The following is a 16424-nucleotide window of genomic DNA, read 5'->3' on the forward strand; positions in this document are numbered from 1 at the left end:
ATCACAAACAAAGGCTGAGCCAAGCAAATTTTAAGATTCACTTTTCATATGGCTATTAAATCCAATTACAAAAAAATCCTCAAAATCATTCTTTATCAATTCTGTCAAGTATAAATTAAGAAAGCCTGATAAAATTGTGTAAACACTTATCATTTAGAGACCTAATTCATAAAAAGAGAGTCTCACTGAACTTAACACTATCACAAAATTCCACCAGAGAAGACGACGACTCATAAAAAATTATTGCTGGGATCTGGTCAATAGTGTTTGGTTAAGTTGTTTAGGCCACAAAACATATAAGGGAAACATCTTGTGCTGTGATAGAAGTACCCTGTGTTGTATGTAGCTTTATGTCAAATTCTAATAAAAATTAACTTTTGTTGCTAGAAAACAAAATTGCCCAGATATGTGTGGAAGCTTATACGTCCACTTGAGTATTCCTAAATGGATGAGAAAGACTGCATGCAAATGGTGCTGCCATACACAGTTCCCTCCCTGGTCCAATATCTGTGTCTGCAGAGGCAAACAGTTACCCCAATTGTGAAAATATTGCTAAGTGGCTGTTCACAGGAACAAGTGGGGTAGATTCAACACCCACCCTTTTCCACGAAACAGCTGATAAGCAGAACTTCCACTTCCAGCCCTGGTGTCTATTTGTGCTGAATCATAGGCAACTAGTATAAGCAAAGTGGTTTGGAAACAAAAATATTTTTTTTTAAAAAAAGGACCCTGCCCTGGCAAAAGATGTGTTCGCAAGAATAAGATACAATATATAATAAAGAGAAAGAACATGAACTGGAAAGTGAGGGGTTTGACAGCCTAAAAGTAACATTATTTTCTCAGCCATCACTTACTTACACAACACTCAGCACTTTACTATTCCATACAAACATTGGCACTTCATACAGCCTATGAAGCCAATTTAAACTGTGCATAGTATTATGACAATTCCAGTGTCTGTAAAATATGTACATCAGTATGCATGTCAATTGAAAAGATTTTTGAAAGAGTGAAGTAATACTAAGGTCACTTCTGAACTATGTATTTATAGTATTTTCTTTCTGTTTCACTGCTTTAGTCATTTTAGACCTCCATCCAAATATAAATGAGCCATTCAAGGAATGAAAGACAAATCCGTAATCTGCAGTATTGTTCTTATCAATATGCCAAACCTTTGCTCCGATTGCTAATCATCCTCATTATTCTATGCTTAATTAAAAAACAAAAAAACAAAAACAAAATACAGCCTGTCAACATTTTTTTTGCCAATAAACTCTACCACCCTGGTGGCAATTACAAAAGTGCAGAACATTTGGACCATATGGCCATGCATACACTGCTAACAATGGTACACCTGCCCACACTTTCTTGGATTCTCCCAAAGGTCCTTAAATTCACTCTAAAATATAAATGTAGGCATAACCTATAATATAAACCATCTTCAGAACTTAAATCATGTACAAAAAGGACTAAGAATATCTACTAACTAGTGCAGTGCGACAGTTTTTTTCTCCTCTTTTGCTTTTTGTTTGTTTAGAGTAGCTAGTTATTATATGAAACTACTTTCCATACTCTGGTTGGCAAAACAGATACTATATGAGCAACAGGTAAGTTTGCCTCCTCCATGTAACTATGCATATACCATTTTAAAAACCTTCAGTAGAAAGCAAAGCTCCAGGATCTTTTCATTTCTGTTCCTTAACAGAGAAATAACATCGCTCTTATAGTAGATTTGGGGCCCCAAACATGGGGAGCACTGGCCCAGGCTTTAAGTGAAATCTGTGCCATACTGAACACAAACCACTCATTTTCAGTCTATGGGTTCCTCCATCACATGGACTGACTAGCATCCATTGGTAAAGACAAGGCTAGGATATTAGGTAAAGCGCAACTTTTACAATAGGGTAGAGCTTCACTGGTCAGCACAGGAAACAAGCACTGGAGCCTGAGACAATTCTTTTGGCTGTCCATCATGTGGGAGAGGTGCCGTCCTTGGGGTCCTACAAGGGGGAGAACAGATGAACATTAGCCCAAAATTCATATGAAAATAGTTCCATCCCTGATCCAATACACATAGTCAAAGAAAGGAATTATTTTTTAAATCTACTTCTGTTATTTTTTACTCCTGCTTTTCTGTTTCCAAATAGTTTACATAAATAAGTTCATTAAAACAGTAAAAACTTAATTAAGATAGCAATAAAATACTGCTAAAATCAAGAGAAGGTAGGAATAGGCAAGCGATTCCAGCTAAGAGCTAGGGACCCAACTTCTTGTGGAACAACCTCTACCTATAAAAGAGGGAGTTTAATAGTTGAAGATTTCCCTGCTCCCCCACCAGACTCCCATACTACTACTGTATACTGTTACTGGGAATCCAGTGCCACACCATGACACAATTCCAACAGGCAGAGCCTGCTGCAGTGGGATGGAGATAATTTCCTTTAATCTTCAACTCGTTCAGCATCTCTATCTCCTAAACAGTGCCAATGCTTACTTGCTAGGGGATACAGAAAAAGGCTTCTGGGCCAAAGAGTATGGCATCCAAACAGGTGTTCTGGTTCCCCAGTTTAGAACTCCAGTGCAAGCCACAGGCTGCTACAATGGCTCCTTTACTATGCTCAAATTGCAAGATGCCTGATATCCAAGACTTTTAAAAAGCAGGAACACAGTTCCGGCCGACTTTGTGTCAGAGGGTGTGGCCTAATATGAAAATGAGTTCCTGCTGGGCCTTTTCTACAAAAAAGCCCTACTAATATCTATGCTGTATTAAAAGGAAGACAAAGGCCATGGAGACTGAACTGCAATAAACAGACTATAAGAATTGAAGCAACTGTGGCCATGGAGCATAGTCAGCTTGAACAAAAAACATATACTTCTGCCACAAGAAAACTGTGCCCCATAATACATAATTATTACTTTACCATTTCCTGGAAGAAGAAGAGGAGGAGGAGTTGGATGAGGATGATATTGGATATATATCCTGCCCTTCACTATCCAAAGGAATCTCAGAGTGGCTTACAGTTTCCTTTCCCTTCCCCTCCTCACAACATACACCCTGTGAGGTATGTGGGGCTGAGAGAACTCTCCAAGAACTGCTCTTGAGCGGAACAGCTTTGAGAGAATTTCTGGCTGATCCAAAGTCACATCAGCAGGTGTATGTGGAGAAGTGGGACTTCAATAATTGAAGACTTCTCTGCTCCCACACTGAAAGAGTACCACACAGTGCAATGCTCCTTTTTAAATACACACACATTAGTCAAGAACCTAACAGTAAATTAAGAAGCACTACACTCCTTAATGACTGCCACTGTACTCCTATTTCTATATAAGATTAATTTTCAAACTCAGACTCAGGGAATCCTTGGAAGTTCATCAGGGATTCTTAGTGATTACTCTCCCATCACTACCAAGCTTTCCTTGTATTTCACAGCTGTAAGAGAGAGTTAAGTGTATTCTGTGTTGTATAGTTAGTCCATATTGAAAACAAGCATGCCCCAAGTGTTGCATCTGCACCTGAGAACATGCTCTGGGATCTGCTGTTCTCCAGGGCTCCGTGAAGAGTTTATTGTTCTAGAACTGAATTCCCACTTCTCCCAATTGCCCTCATCCAGACCACTATTAAATGTACAACCAAACAAAATTTTCAGGAGATTGTGCACCCTAACGGTCAACACCGGTGTCATTAAGACATGAATTAGATAAGTCACTTCAAGTAGCAGTTTTGCTTGGAAGGTGGAATGATCCTATCTGGCACTTTCAAGTCGCAATTAAAAACAACATAATACAATAGAAGCTTTGTTATTGGGCATCTGATTATTTAGAACACTCAGTTACCCTATATCACTAGAGGGCATGCTCTTCCCTCTTGGTCACCATATTCCTGCATCTTTGAGCACATGTACACCCTGTTCCTATGTCTCCAGCTGGCCAGCTTCATGTCTCCAGCCATTGCTGGGCTTCTGATAGCCGGCACTGCCAACTGATGTCATCCTTGGGTGTTTTCTTCCCCGTCAGTCTGCTCTGTGCTGTTGGCAGCCAGCTCTGGCAGAAGGCTCCCAAGCAGCTGGCCAACTTGTCCAGTTGTTGTATAGGTCTATTTTGTGGGAAACAGTCCTACTAAGCTTGGGAACTGTTGCCATGGTGGTCCTAGGGGGGGAGGGCCAACTGAAGATTCCTGTACGAAGAGTGTGGCGCAGATCCATAAGCTTGAGTATCTGACACATTTCATTTAATGTCCATTCCCCAACTTTAATGGCTACTTCCATTCCCCCCAAAACAAAATTTTACTATAACTCTGAGCTAATGGATGAGTGGGGGCATTGGAGAGATAGCAGTAGCTGAGAACATCTCAGATTATTTTTGGTCAAGTAAAGGAGACAGAATTGTACTGTGACTGTAGATTAGCTAGTTGTGACACTACGGTCGTTTTCGCACTCACCTCCAGCCGGCGCGACCCCCCTCTTCACCGCGCAGGATCTGCGCGGATTTCGCACTAAATGCCGCGGAGCAGCCTTTTGCGCCGGAAACTCCCGTCGCAAAAGCCGCTCAAACGTAAATCGCCAAAAAGCAGTTTGCCGTTTGCGCGGCTTTTGCGACGGGAGTTTCTGGCGCAAAAGGCTGCTCCGTGGCATTTAGTGCGAAATCCGCGCAGATCCTGAGCGGTGAAGAGGGGGGTCGCGCCGGCTGGAGGTGAGTGCGAAAACAACCTACTTTTTACAAACTGGGAAAGCTCTAAGCAAGTGAGCACTGTTAGGGTTGCAAGACTGCAGATAACAGAAGAGTCAGAGAGAGAGTCTATATTTGCTGCAGTTTGAAGCAGCAGAAATTAACAAGCTACCTGGTTGGTAAATAAAACTGAGAATTTTCTTAAAAGAAAAGTCAGGTATGGACCCTCACAGAACAGATGGTGCAACCTATCAGAATTAGAGGAGCAAAGACTTTCCTCCTGTCCCTTCCTCCACTCAATCCCCCTAGCACTTAATAGCCAAAGCAATTCAATGCTGTTGATGTTTATGGTAGCTGGCAAGTCTGTGTTCTTCGTCAGAAAAGCCTTCTGATGTATGAAATGGTCTTCTCAATTGTACATGGAAAAAAGACCCACAGACTTGCTTTGTGACTTTACTTTGAGACAATATTCCTGATACTACTGAATACTTTGAGTGATTCACATTCTGTCTCTGGGTGCAGTAGAGAAAACTAGTTAATCTTTTATTAAAGCTCCGATGAAAGAGGCAACATCAGCTTTTAAACATGAATGGTTGAGAGGGGGCGCGGTTCTCTGGGTTGCAGCTTCATATATTTTGGGAAACCAAAACTTTATTTAAATCAAAGGAAGGCTCTGTGTGATTGCCAGTTTTGGGTGAATAAGCAGCTCTGAACTAAAAAACCTGCTTCCACCCACCACTCATTTCTGACAAGAAAAAAGGAGACAAGATTTCTAGAGGGTAGGATGTGCCTGGCTTGAACAAACAGTGCTGGCAACATAGTCTCTTGCACAATCGCTGAGATCCTTTTTTTGTGAAGGAGAGAAACTGAGGTGTGCAAACCAGATTCCTAGTCTCATTACTGAAATACTGCAGTCACTCTTTGCAGCATGTCCTCTTCCTGTTTCTGAAGCCTTTCCCCACTACATATTTCTACCAATCCTTTTCCCTATATATAGCACTGACCAGGGAGATTCCAGCTGCAATGCAAGCATGTGTGGTGTGAGCAAATAATACTGAAAAGGATAAGTGATGGATTTGTGAAAAACCACTGCAAGGGAATCCTAACCAGAACGGTAAGCTAAATTCCAAGTAAGCTGCTTTGGCTATATATACACTTCTGCTTTGTGAAGCCCATACCTTTTCAAAGCTGTTGAAAGACTTAAAAAGTACAAATTTGTTAGCATTAGCTAACACAATTACACTATATTTGGTCACAATTACACTATATTTGGAGTTTCATCCTAAATCACAGCATTATAAAGAGCTGGAAAAGAAACTGAGGTGGTAGAATTAATCTTAGTTTTACACTTCCAAAGACACTAAACAAATGGAAAAGACACAGTGTTCAAGCTTCACTTTCAATATAATGGGATACTCAAATTTGCAGCTTTATTCTTGAAAATGTATGAGTGCATGTATGAGACAATGAGTTGAGAATATAGACCTGGATATCAATGTGTTTCAGTCTCTACTTCAATGTGTTTCCAGGTCTCCTTGATGAACAAGCTATGGTTTAGATTGGAAAAGGGCTCAAGTTTACACCAACTTCCATTCTGAGATTATGCTGTGGTTTTCATGTACCATTCCTGACTCTCTTAAATGAAAGAACTGGGAGGCAGGTGGGCAAAGACAGGTTGCTTACCTGTACCTGTAGATCTTCGAGTGGTCATCTGTGCATTCACACTCATGGGATAGAGCGCCTGCGCCAATCCCCGAATCGGTACCTAAAAAGCCTGGGATTTTTTCGCGCTTGGCGCCAACGGGCATGCGCAGGCGTCCCAATGTGCATGCTCGCCAGTGCCAGAGCGAGGTTCCCGCCAGTTCCTTCCTGACTGCTGGAAGCCCCTACTGGAGGGAGACCGTCAGCAGTGGGGAAGGAGGGTGGGTAGTGTGAATGCACAGATGAGCACTCGAAGATCTACAGTTACAGGTAAGCAACCTGTCTATCTTCTTCGTGGTCTCTGTGCTTCACACTCATGGGAGATTAGCAAGCAAGACATACCTGGAGGCGGGAAGATGGTCAACCGGAAGAAACAGCTTGCAGCACCGCAGTTCCCAAACGAGTCCTCTGTTGATCATGCACGTCCAGCGTGTAGTGCTTCATAAAGGCATGCGGAGAGGACCAGGTGGCAGCCTTGCAAACATCCGTCAGGGACACGCCTTTCAAGAACGCCACCGACGTCGCCATCGCCCTTGTAGAGTGGCCGCGAATAGGCCCAGTTAATGGCTTCTTAGCCAACAAATAACACAGTTTAATAGTCTCAGTGAGCCATTTTGACAGCCTCTGAGACGAAATCCTGGAACCTAACTTAGGGGCAGCGTATGAAACAAAAAGCTGCTTGTCCTTGCAAAAACTCTTGGAACTTAAATAAAACAATAAAGCACGCTTTACATCTAAAGCATGCAACCTATGTTCCTCATCCGAGGAAGGCGTAGGATGAAAAGTGGGCAACCAAACTTCTAGGTTGAGGTGGAACTGAGAAACCACCTTGGGGAGAAAAAAAATATCAGGAGCTAACGAAACTCCAGCTTCCTGAAAAACAAGATACGGATAGTCACAACGCATCGCCGTGAGCTCCCCTGCACAACGTGCTGATGTGATGGCTACCAAAAACACAGTCTTCCATGACAGAAGCTGTAACGAACGCGTGGCCATCAGCTCAAAGGGACAATGAGTCAGTCTGTCCAACACCAAAGTCAAATCCCACAACTGTGGGGGCGATCTGGATGGGGGATGAAGCCTAAGCAGACCCTTCAAAAACCTCTTAGAATGAGGGTGTGCAAAAACAGAATGTCCCTCCACTGGTTAATGGAATGCAGATATTGCTGCCAAATAAACCTTGATGGAGGAAAAAACAAGGCCAGCATCCACAAGGGATAACAAAAACTCAAAAATTACCGACAATCCCACCCTTTGGGGAGAAACTGAAGGATCAACTAGAAACTGAAGGAACTTCTGCCACTTCCTATCATAGGAAGCGCGGGTGGAACGTTTCCTGCTATTCAGGAAGATGTGCTGGACTCTGCTAGAGAACCCACAGGGTCGATAAGCCACGCTATCAGCTTCAGGTGGGGCACGTTGTGATGGAGTATATGACCTCCCTGAGTTGACAGAAGGTCCGGTTCCACCGGGAACTGGTAGAAGACCCCTCTCGCCAATTGGAGCAGGATCGGGAACCAGTTCTGGCAAGGCCACCAAGGAGTCACCAGGATACAGCATGGTCTCTCTTGCAATTTTGTTGACCACCTTTGTCAACAACGGCTGAGGTGGAAACAGATAAAGGAACTGACCTTTCCACGGAAACAGCAGACCGTTTCCCAACGACTCTGGATCCGCACCCCCTCTAGAACAAAACAGAGGACACTTCCTGTTCTCGGCTGTGGCAAAGACATCCACCTGAGGATACCCTCAAAGCTGAAAGACAGGTTAGAGGAAGTGCCAATGCAGTTCCCACTCGTGCGGGGAAGCCGCGCCCCTGCTGAGGGAGTCTGCCTTCAAGTTGAGGACCCCAGGGAGATGTGCAGCCTTCATGAAGATGTCGTAGTCCAGGCACTCCGACCACAGATCCAGTGCCAATGCACAGAGCCGTCGAGAGACTGTCCCCCCTGCGTATTGATGTAGCACAGGGCAGTGGTATTGTGTGTTAGCAGAGCAACAATCTTCCCCGCCACCAAGGGACGGAAAGAGCGGAGAGCAAAATGAATTGCCAGCAGTTCTAAATAATTTATGTGTCAGTGAGTCAATTTCAGAGGCCAAGGGCCCCCCACACACAGGCTGTCCATATGGGGCCCCCAACCCCACAAAGATGCATCTGTTGTGATAGTCACAGAAGGTGCAGGGAGATGAAATGGAGCTCCCTGACAAATGTTGCTCTTTGACTTCCACCATTGCAGAGTTTGAAGAGTCACAGGTGGAATGACAAACCTCTTTCGAGGTGAGTCTCTCAATGGTCGAAACTGACGAAGAAACCAGAGTTGTAGGCCTCTCATCCTCAGCTTCGCAAAGAGTAGCACGCTTGTCGTTGCCGCCATCAGCCCCAGCATCTGTTGCAGCTGCTGCGCTGTGCCCCACTTTCGACTTTGCAGAAGTTGCACAAGGTTGATAATGTCCACCGCTCTCTGCTGAGGCAGGAACGCACGATGCAGGTTCGTATCTAGCAAAGCCCCTATGAACTGAACCGTCCTTGATGGAGTAAGGTGTGATTTCTCCAAAATGACCTGCAGACCCAAGGTGTCGAGAAGACGAAGAGTGACGGCATTGTGGGATGACAGAGTCTCTTCCAACTCCGCCACAAGGAGCCAGTCGTCGATGTGTGGAAAGAAGCCGGAGATGGGCAGCCACAATGCTCATCATCTTCATAAACACCCAAGGTACAGTGGACGGGCCGAACGGAAGGGCTTTGAACTGGAAGTGTTGAGAACCTACTGTAAACTGAAGGAAACGTCTGAATGCAGGATGGATGCTGATGTGGAAATATGCATCCCTGAGGTCCAGAGTTGCCATCCAGTCCCCTTGGTTATGAGGGGCAGGATCGTTTGCAGAGTGGACATTCTGAACTTCTGGTACAGAATAAATTTGTTTAGATTCCGAAGATCCATGATTGGTCTTAAACCCCCGTCCCGCTTGGGAACCAGGAAGTAATGAGAGTAGAAACCTCCCGTCCTGGCCTCTATTGGAACCTTCTCTATGGCTTGTTTCTGAAGGAGGTTGTTCACCTCTGCCAGCAGAGGTGGGGAACGGGGAGTGGTAATTACCATGGATTGGTTCGGAATCTGAACAAAGTCTATTTTGTAGCCTTCTGCTACGATGGAAAGTGCCCACCTGTCAGTAGTGATGGACTCCCAGGCTGACAAGAAGGGGCGGAGGTGGATAGAGAGAGAAGAAGTGGGGACGATGATGCTATGAGAAAGTCAAAAGCCCTGCTTTTGAGGGTGCGTGCCCTTGGACTTGCTCGTGTTTTGAGCTGAAGCGAAACGATTTCTGTTGTTCCCCCTTTATGGGGACCTACTCTCAGGTTGATTCGAGTGAGGTCTCCATTGTTGATCAGGGGAGAACTTCTGGTACTGTTTCTTTGACCAAGGCTTGTGCCACTGCTTCTGCTTTGCAGCTCTAGGTGACACCTGCACTCCCAGGTTCCTGGACGTTTTTATGCTCTTGTCCATTTCCTGGAGCATACTATCAGTGGTGGAACTGAACAAGCCTTCGCCCTCAAAGGGCAGATCTTCCGCAAAGGCCCTGGTATCTTGTTGGAGAGCCGTGGATCGAAGTCAAGAGTGACGGCGGAGGCAAACAGCAGAGGTGATGGTCTTTGCAGAGAAATCGACCATATGCTTTGCTGCAGCCAATTGTTGTTTGGCTACAGCAAAGCCCTCCTTCTGCAACTTCTTTGCAGCCGATCTTTTCTCATCACTTAGGGAAGATTGAAGGGGGCTAAGTTGTTCCCATACTGAGTATTGGAATCTAGCCATGTATGCGGCATAGAATGAAGAATGACCTTCATTACCGGTAGGGCAACCGCTGTAGACGTGTCCCCGTTGCATAATGTCAAACACGGTGTCGTCTACAACTGGTTGTGGTTGTGTCACCGGCAGCGAAAGAGAGAGTGCCATCCTCTTCACCAGGTCCCCATACGACTTCAGAAGGTGAGATAGGGAGATCCTCAGCCGTATGAGACATAGGCGAAGGCTCCAAAGCCTGATCCGGCTCATCGGTACCGCCCTCAGAGTCTGATGATGAAGACTCTGCGCAGAGAGTGTTCCGAGAGCACCGGCATTGACTCCCTCACGGGTGACCGAATTGACCCGACGACCAAGGTTGGACTTCTTCCACCACCACTCTGCATCTGTCAGGCGGGACGGAAATCGATGCCGACGGATGCCTTCTGGACTGCTGAGAGAGTTGGGACATGTGAGATGTGAGATGCCTCGGACTGCTGGTACCAGTCCGCAAACTCCCGTGGAGGGTACCATTGGTAGGGTGGATAGGGATAGGCATATGGAGGCCATTGACGTTGTTCCCATGGTGGAAGCAGTGGGAAGTGACGAGCTATTGCAGTCGGTTCTAGCTCCCTCTGACCTCTCACCTGATCCATCGGTGTCAACATCTCCACCTCTGAGACCGAATCGCTCTCGCTGCGCCGCCTGGACCCTGAAGAGTGGGAGCGCTGAGTCAGATTGATCTCGTGCTCCGATGCCGATAGGCGTAGCTGCAAAGCACTGCCTCTCGACACCGAAGGGCTACAACACGGGGACGCCAAGATCTTCCTCGGTGAAGCTGTCGATGCTGAAGCATCGTGCGAAGGTGAAGGAGTGCGGGATGGTATCTTCTTCCGCTTCTCCTTTGATTTCACCTTCTTTGGCGCAGATGATTGGGTCCCCGAATCATCCCGACGCCTCTTAGCCGGGGTGTCCACAGACCCTTCAGAAGGCAGTTTAGTGGAACGCCCGCGTTCGACCGGCATCTCAGTCCTGATTGGCGAAGAATCAGCCGATATGACCGTCGGAGCCGCGGCCTCTCCCATCAGTACAAATGGGGCCGATGCCATTTTCTGAGGGCGAAGTGCTGACTCGACTAGTGCCACCGAAAGCCTCGCCGCTCGATTCTTCCGAGTTTGTTTCGAGAAACTCAGGCGGTGGGTGCAAGAATCCACGCGGTGTCCCTCGCCCAGACAGAGAAGACAGAGAGAATAGCTGTCGGGGGGGGGGGGCAATCTTCTTCCCACAGGAGCGGCACCTCTTAAAAAACCCAGCGTCTTTCCATAGACACCCAGGAAAAAACCCACCGACAAGGAACTGGCAGGATCCTCGCTCTGGCGCTGGCGAGCATGCGCATTGGGACGCCTGCGCATGCCTGTTGGCGCCGAGCGTGAAAAAATCCCGGGCCTTTTAGGTACCGATTTGGGGATCAGCACAGGCGCTATATCCCATGACTGTGAAGCACAGAGACCACGAAGAAGATATTGATATTTCACCTGCACACAACACATCCTGAACACGATGCACATAATCTCATCCCAATTCAAGAGAGCTTACCACTTTATAAAGATACAGCAGACAAATCCGAATGAAAAGCTAAATACCCTAGCTTTTTTTTTTTAAAGTCTTACTTGGCCAAGCTACAAACTGAGATCTTACCATGGAGGTTAGTAATATACAGTGTTTCAGACATCCTGTTTCAGATAATGCATGGCAATATAGTTTTGATGTCCATACTCCCTCCAATTATAGGACTATGGGAGTCAAGTCGGTGTGTGAACAAACACAGAATTTTGTAAGCATATATACCAAATTTCATTATGACACCTTAATGCTCAAGGAAAACTACATAACAGACTTCACACTCTCTTCTGATTCCTTCAAAACAGCTCAAAAGGCCCAAGCTTTTTCTTAAAAATGCACTGGGTTCCTGAATATGTGCACCAAATTTAATTCTGCTGTCCCAGTGGTTCTCAGGAGATTCTGTGTTACAAAAACTCAGACAGACTATTAGGCAAGTTAAACTTGGCTCTGCCAAATACAGTATGCCAAAAGAGCCAGTGTGAGCAAGGCAAGTCAGATGGATGTGCTGATGGTTTGGAAGCTCAGGTGCAATACCAGGATGCTGCAATGAAGAGATGTTATGAGCCAAAACAGAAAAGAAAGAACACACTAACCTGTGTGCATTTTCCATTGCCGCTACCTCTGCAAGAGCAGCTAGGCTAAAGAATGCAGATACTGATGGTATGTCTGGTGTAATACTATGACCATCTTCTGATCCAGTGTTTTGCAAGGATTCTTTGTTGCCATCTGTCCCTGTACTTGATGTCTTCTGAAGACCACCCCGCAGTTGTACCTTTGGTTTCTCTTCTATAAAAACAGAAAAAAGGATTGATGCAATAATTGGAGCCTTATATTTCTCTATGCTTTAACAGATCAGGAGGGGAAGGTTTGTGTGGTGCTCCTTAATTTTCTCAAATGAGTTTAGTATGCTTTCTCCATAACTGTCCCCTGTTCTCTGATCTTCACAGACCTGCCTCATGACTTCTTTCCTGATGATAACTGACTTTGTCTCTATACCACAGGCTTATTAATACTAACTTTAATTGGCACAACTAGACCAGATGCAGGAGACTGTGACAAGAGGTCCCAAAACCTCAAGTTCTATTTAAAATAGCGGCAGATAATCCCTACCCCCCAAATTGTACCTTCTGACCCAATCTAAACGTCCTCCAGGAAGAGGGTAATATTTGACTCATTGGGGAAACAGCAGCTGTGAGTGGGAAGAAGGACAGAATTTGGAGAAGAACAGTAGGGAATCAAAAGTGTTTAAAAAAAAATTCTGACACCAATATGGGAGCTCCCATGGCTGCTTTTAAATATAATTAAAGATATTAGAAGATTTGAATAAAGATTGCCCTGGCGTAACTCCAGCCTTAATTGGTATATTTCTAAAAATAATTCTTATAGTTTTTAATAGGATATTTTGTGTGATATTCTTTAGCTATTTTAACATCATATTGTAGGGTTATGTTAAAAACTTGTTTTGCAGAAAAACAAACACATTTATAGAAATAAATTTAAAATAACAAAAAACATGTGACACTAAAAGTGCTCAGTATAAAACTACTCATATGCAGTTATTATGACTTCGACATTAATTCTAATCATACTATAAAGGTCCAAATTTTCTAATGGTACACATCATTTATCAGCTTTACAATAATGAAAAAACATGATTATCTCTATATATCACAGGATGCATCCGCACCAGTAGCTTCTCACACATTCTGCTACTGGTTTTTATGAGAGGAAGACACATCATATGACTGACAAGGGAAACACTGAAAACAAGCCATGTTCTCCTTACCTAAAACTCCCCCTGCTGGTGAGACTCTGCCATCTGCAGTCCGAACCAGATGAGTGATCTTGGATTTCCTTGCTTTTCTCTTCTGGCTGCCAACCAAAGGTTCTTGCAAAACTCCCAACTCTGAAACATTTAGAGAGACAAAGAATTTTTAATCTTTCATGCTGTCGCACTGTTTTTTCCTTCTGAGAATATTGTTGTTATTGGTGGTGGTGGTAGTAGTTGTTGTTGCTGCTGTTTATTTTTTATTATTATTATTATTATTATTATTACCCTGCAGGGCTCTGAGCAACATGTTAAAAACATCAAAAGAAAGAATATATAAATAAGACTAATACCACAAATCTAAAAGAATCAGATGCAGATTTCATAACTGCCTCCCCAATTTCAGACTGCTGACCACCGGGCAAGCAAGGGGGAAGAGGGATAATGCAGGTACCGAAAGCAAAGGAGGGCATCAGCCAAAAGTGGAAACCATCACTGTCCTCAACCAAAAGTCTAGTGGAACATCTCTGCCTTACATGCCCTGTGGAATTGCGTAAGATCCTGCAGAGCCCTGATGGTATTCAGTAGAGAGTTCCACCAGGTTGGGACCAAGACTGAAAGGGCCAGGACTGGAAAATGCAATATAATGAAGATGTTTAACAGATTCAGGGGTCAAACAGGAATAATAAACTTAGTCTATATGGTTTGGGTCTCCAATTTTGACATATTTATTTCCTTCTCTGTCCCCCCCCCCCCCCCCCCAGAATTGAACCACATAACCAAAACACATAAACAAAGTTTAGTATTCCTGTGTGTCCACTGAAACTGTTAAACATCTTCATTATACTATATGATGATTTACTGCTCACCCTCTGCCTATATTCACAGATTGGTAATTTCCATTTTTGCTTCTGTCTCTGTCTTGACTCAAATCGGCCCTTCCTGGCAACTAAACACCTCCCTCTCTGTCTATATGTAATGGTTGAGGAAATTCTGTTTCGCTAGATGAAGAAGTGTGCTTGCACACAAAAGCTTATACCTTGAATAAAACTTTATTGGTCTTAAAGGTACCACTGAATTCAAACTTTGTTTTTTAATCACTTTCTGTGAGTCAGACTATCTCAAAATCTGTTTGCACAAGTGTACATACGTTCTGGCGTTTCTATCTTGGATTCTTATTCTGCAAGTAAGATTTTAATAATTTCTTTAAAAATGCTGTGCACAATCCAGCAAAAAAGCTAGTCATAACTATGCCCCATTGATGACGAGAGTTTCCACTGGGACTTTTTACAATGCATACTGGACATCATACAGAAAAAATTAAGTCATGAACTCACTCCCTTGCTTACAAGTGGTGAATAACTTAAGGTGGATTTTGCCCAGTATTTTAATACACTTCTCATCGTTAAGCTCTTTAATGTGTCACCTTTTGAATCCTCTTATCAGTCACATGTTATTGTTTATTGTTCACAAATGAAATCTTAGGGAAGAAAAGAATAACAAAAAAGGGCCACCCAGTAGGCTCTAGCCCAATCTTTCCTCATTCTAGAACAGAAACAAGTTCATTTTGTAAGCAGCAATAATGAAATATGTAAAATGCTTTTTTTTGGATGCATCTGCAATGAAAAATGTTAAAACTATATGGAAAAAATACTGCTCTGTTTTCCAGAGATATAACATGCTGTCCCTTCATTCCCACCCACACCAATGGAAAAACATTGAGCTGAATGTGTGAAAATTCTGACATGCAGGGGGGAAAAAATCTTTACTGCATCTGGCCTCATATATGCTTATGCTAAATGAAACAGGACTGCAGCAGTTTTTGACCTAGCACTGTAGCTTTTATAGATCAGTCATACCCTGCATGGGATTGCTTACCTTTGCTAGATTTTGGATGATCTGCTGAGCAGCTCCCAACCTTCTTCTTTTTTCTTGGTACAGATGCACTTTTCCGGTCAAATGTGACAGGGCTATATTGAGGAAGGCTGTTGAATTTTTTTTCGAATTCCTCTTCTAGCTTTGCTAAGCTAGAGAGCAGAAGATGGAAAAATCAACGCAGAATAGATTAACATGGATTTAAAACATAGCAGGGTTTACAAATCCCAATACGACACAAATTTTGTGTCCTGACACAATTAGGCCAGTCTCCTGCGCAGAACCTGTTGTTAATTTATTTGAATCCCACCACTGGATATGAGGTCTGTCTAGAGGTGATAAAGAAGAAATAGTGCGGAAAGGGAGATACAGGGAAAAGTGAGGTGCCCACTGCAAATTTTTGCCAGTTAACTGTCTCACATAAGGGCCTGGTCTGTCTGACACCATACATTGAGGCCCAGCCCAGCTGCAGCTGGCACCCTGCACCTGGACCCAACGATACAGGAGATAGCATCACACAATCATGCTGACCTCAGCCCAGCTGCTGGCATTACACAGAGTAATGAAAGCTGAAGACAGGGATGCAGATAAAGGTAGTCTGACGGGTTGGTGGGAAAGAGAAAAGGAAGCAAAGATGAGTGTTTGCCTTTTTTTTAACAGCTTTTTCTTAACTGTTGGGGAGAATTTGCTGATTGCAAGTGTCTGTGTTGCCTGGTGAGGTGCAGCCTTATAGATGCAAAGAAGGTGGGGCCAGCAGTCAGCCCACTGGCCACTATGTGACACAGAGTGTTGTACTGGATGGGCCACTGGCCTGATCCAACATGGCTTCTCTTATGTTCTTAAGCATGAAAAGGGAAGAGAATATGGCACTTTCAGGGAAGGAAAAGAGGAAATAGTGAGGGTAGGGAAGTGAGATGACTCCCACAAATCCTTGCAGGTCCCCAGCCTGTTTACAACTGCTTGTACACAAGAGATTGTATGGCTTGTTTCATAAACATATTAGGTGACCTGTTCTT

General features: G+C 44.2%; 1 protein-coding gene across 6 annotated transcripts in view; it reads right to left on the reverse strand.

Annotated features, from left to right (window-relative positions):
• Positions 1-850: 850 nt before the first annotated feature.
• The window catches only part of BBX (BBX high mobility group box domain containing), a 201832-nt gene continuing 186258 nt past the window's right edge, over positions 851-16424 (reverse strand). For 5 of the 6 annotated variants that reach the window (XM_060234546.1, XM_060234545.1, XM_060234551.1 and 2 more), the window contains 4 exons: positions 15412-15560; positions 13552-13671; positions 12359-12551; positions 851-2000 (listed from right to left, as the gene is read on the reverse strand). In XM_060234546.1, coding sequence (XP_060090529.1) covers positions 1913-2000; positions 12359-12551; positions 13552-13671; positions 15412-15560 — 550 coding nt within the window. In that variant the 3' untranslated portion in view covers positions 851-1912. The remainder of the gene's footprint in view (positions 2001-12358; positions 12552-13551; positions 13672-15411; positions 15561-16424) is intronic. The other variant, XM_060234548.1, reaches the window with a different exon arrangement.

The sequence above is a fragment of the Heteronotia binoei genome, chromosome 3 (assembly GCF_032191835.1).
Source record: "Heteronotia binoei isolate CCM8104 ecotype False Entrance Well chromosome 3, APGP_CSIRO_Hbin_v1, whole genome shotgun sequence".
In the NCBI taxonomy this organism is placed as follows: domain Eukaryota; kingdom Metazoa; phylum Chordata; class Lepidosauria; order Squamata; family Gekkonidae; genus Heteronotia; species Heteronotia binoei.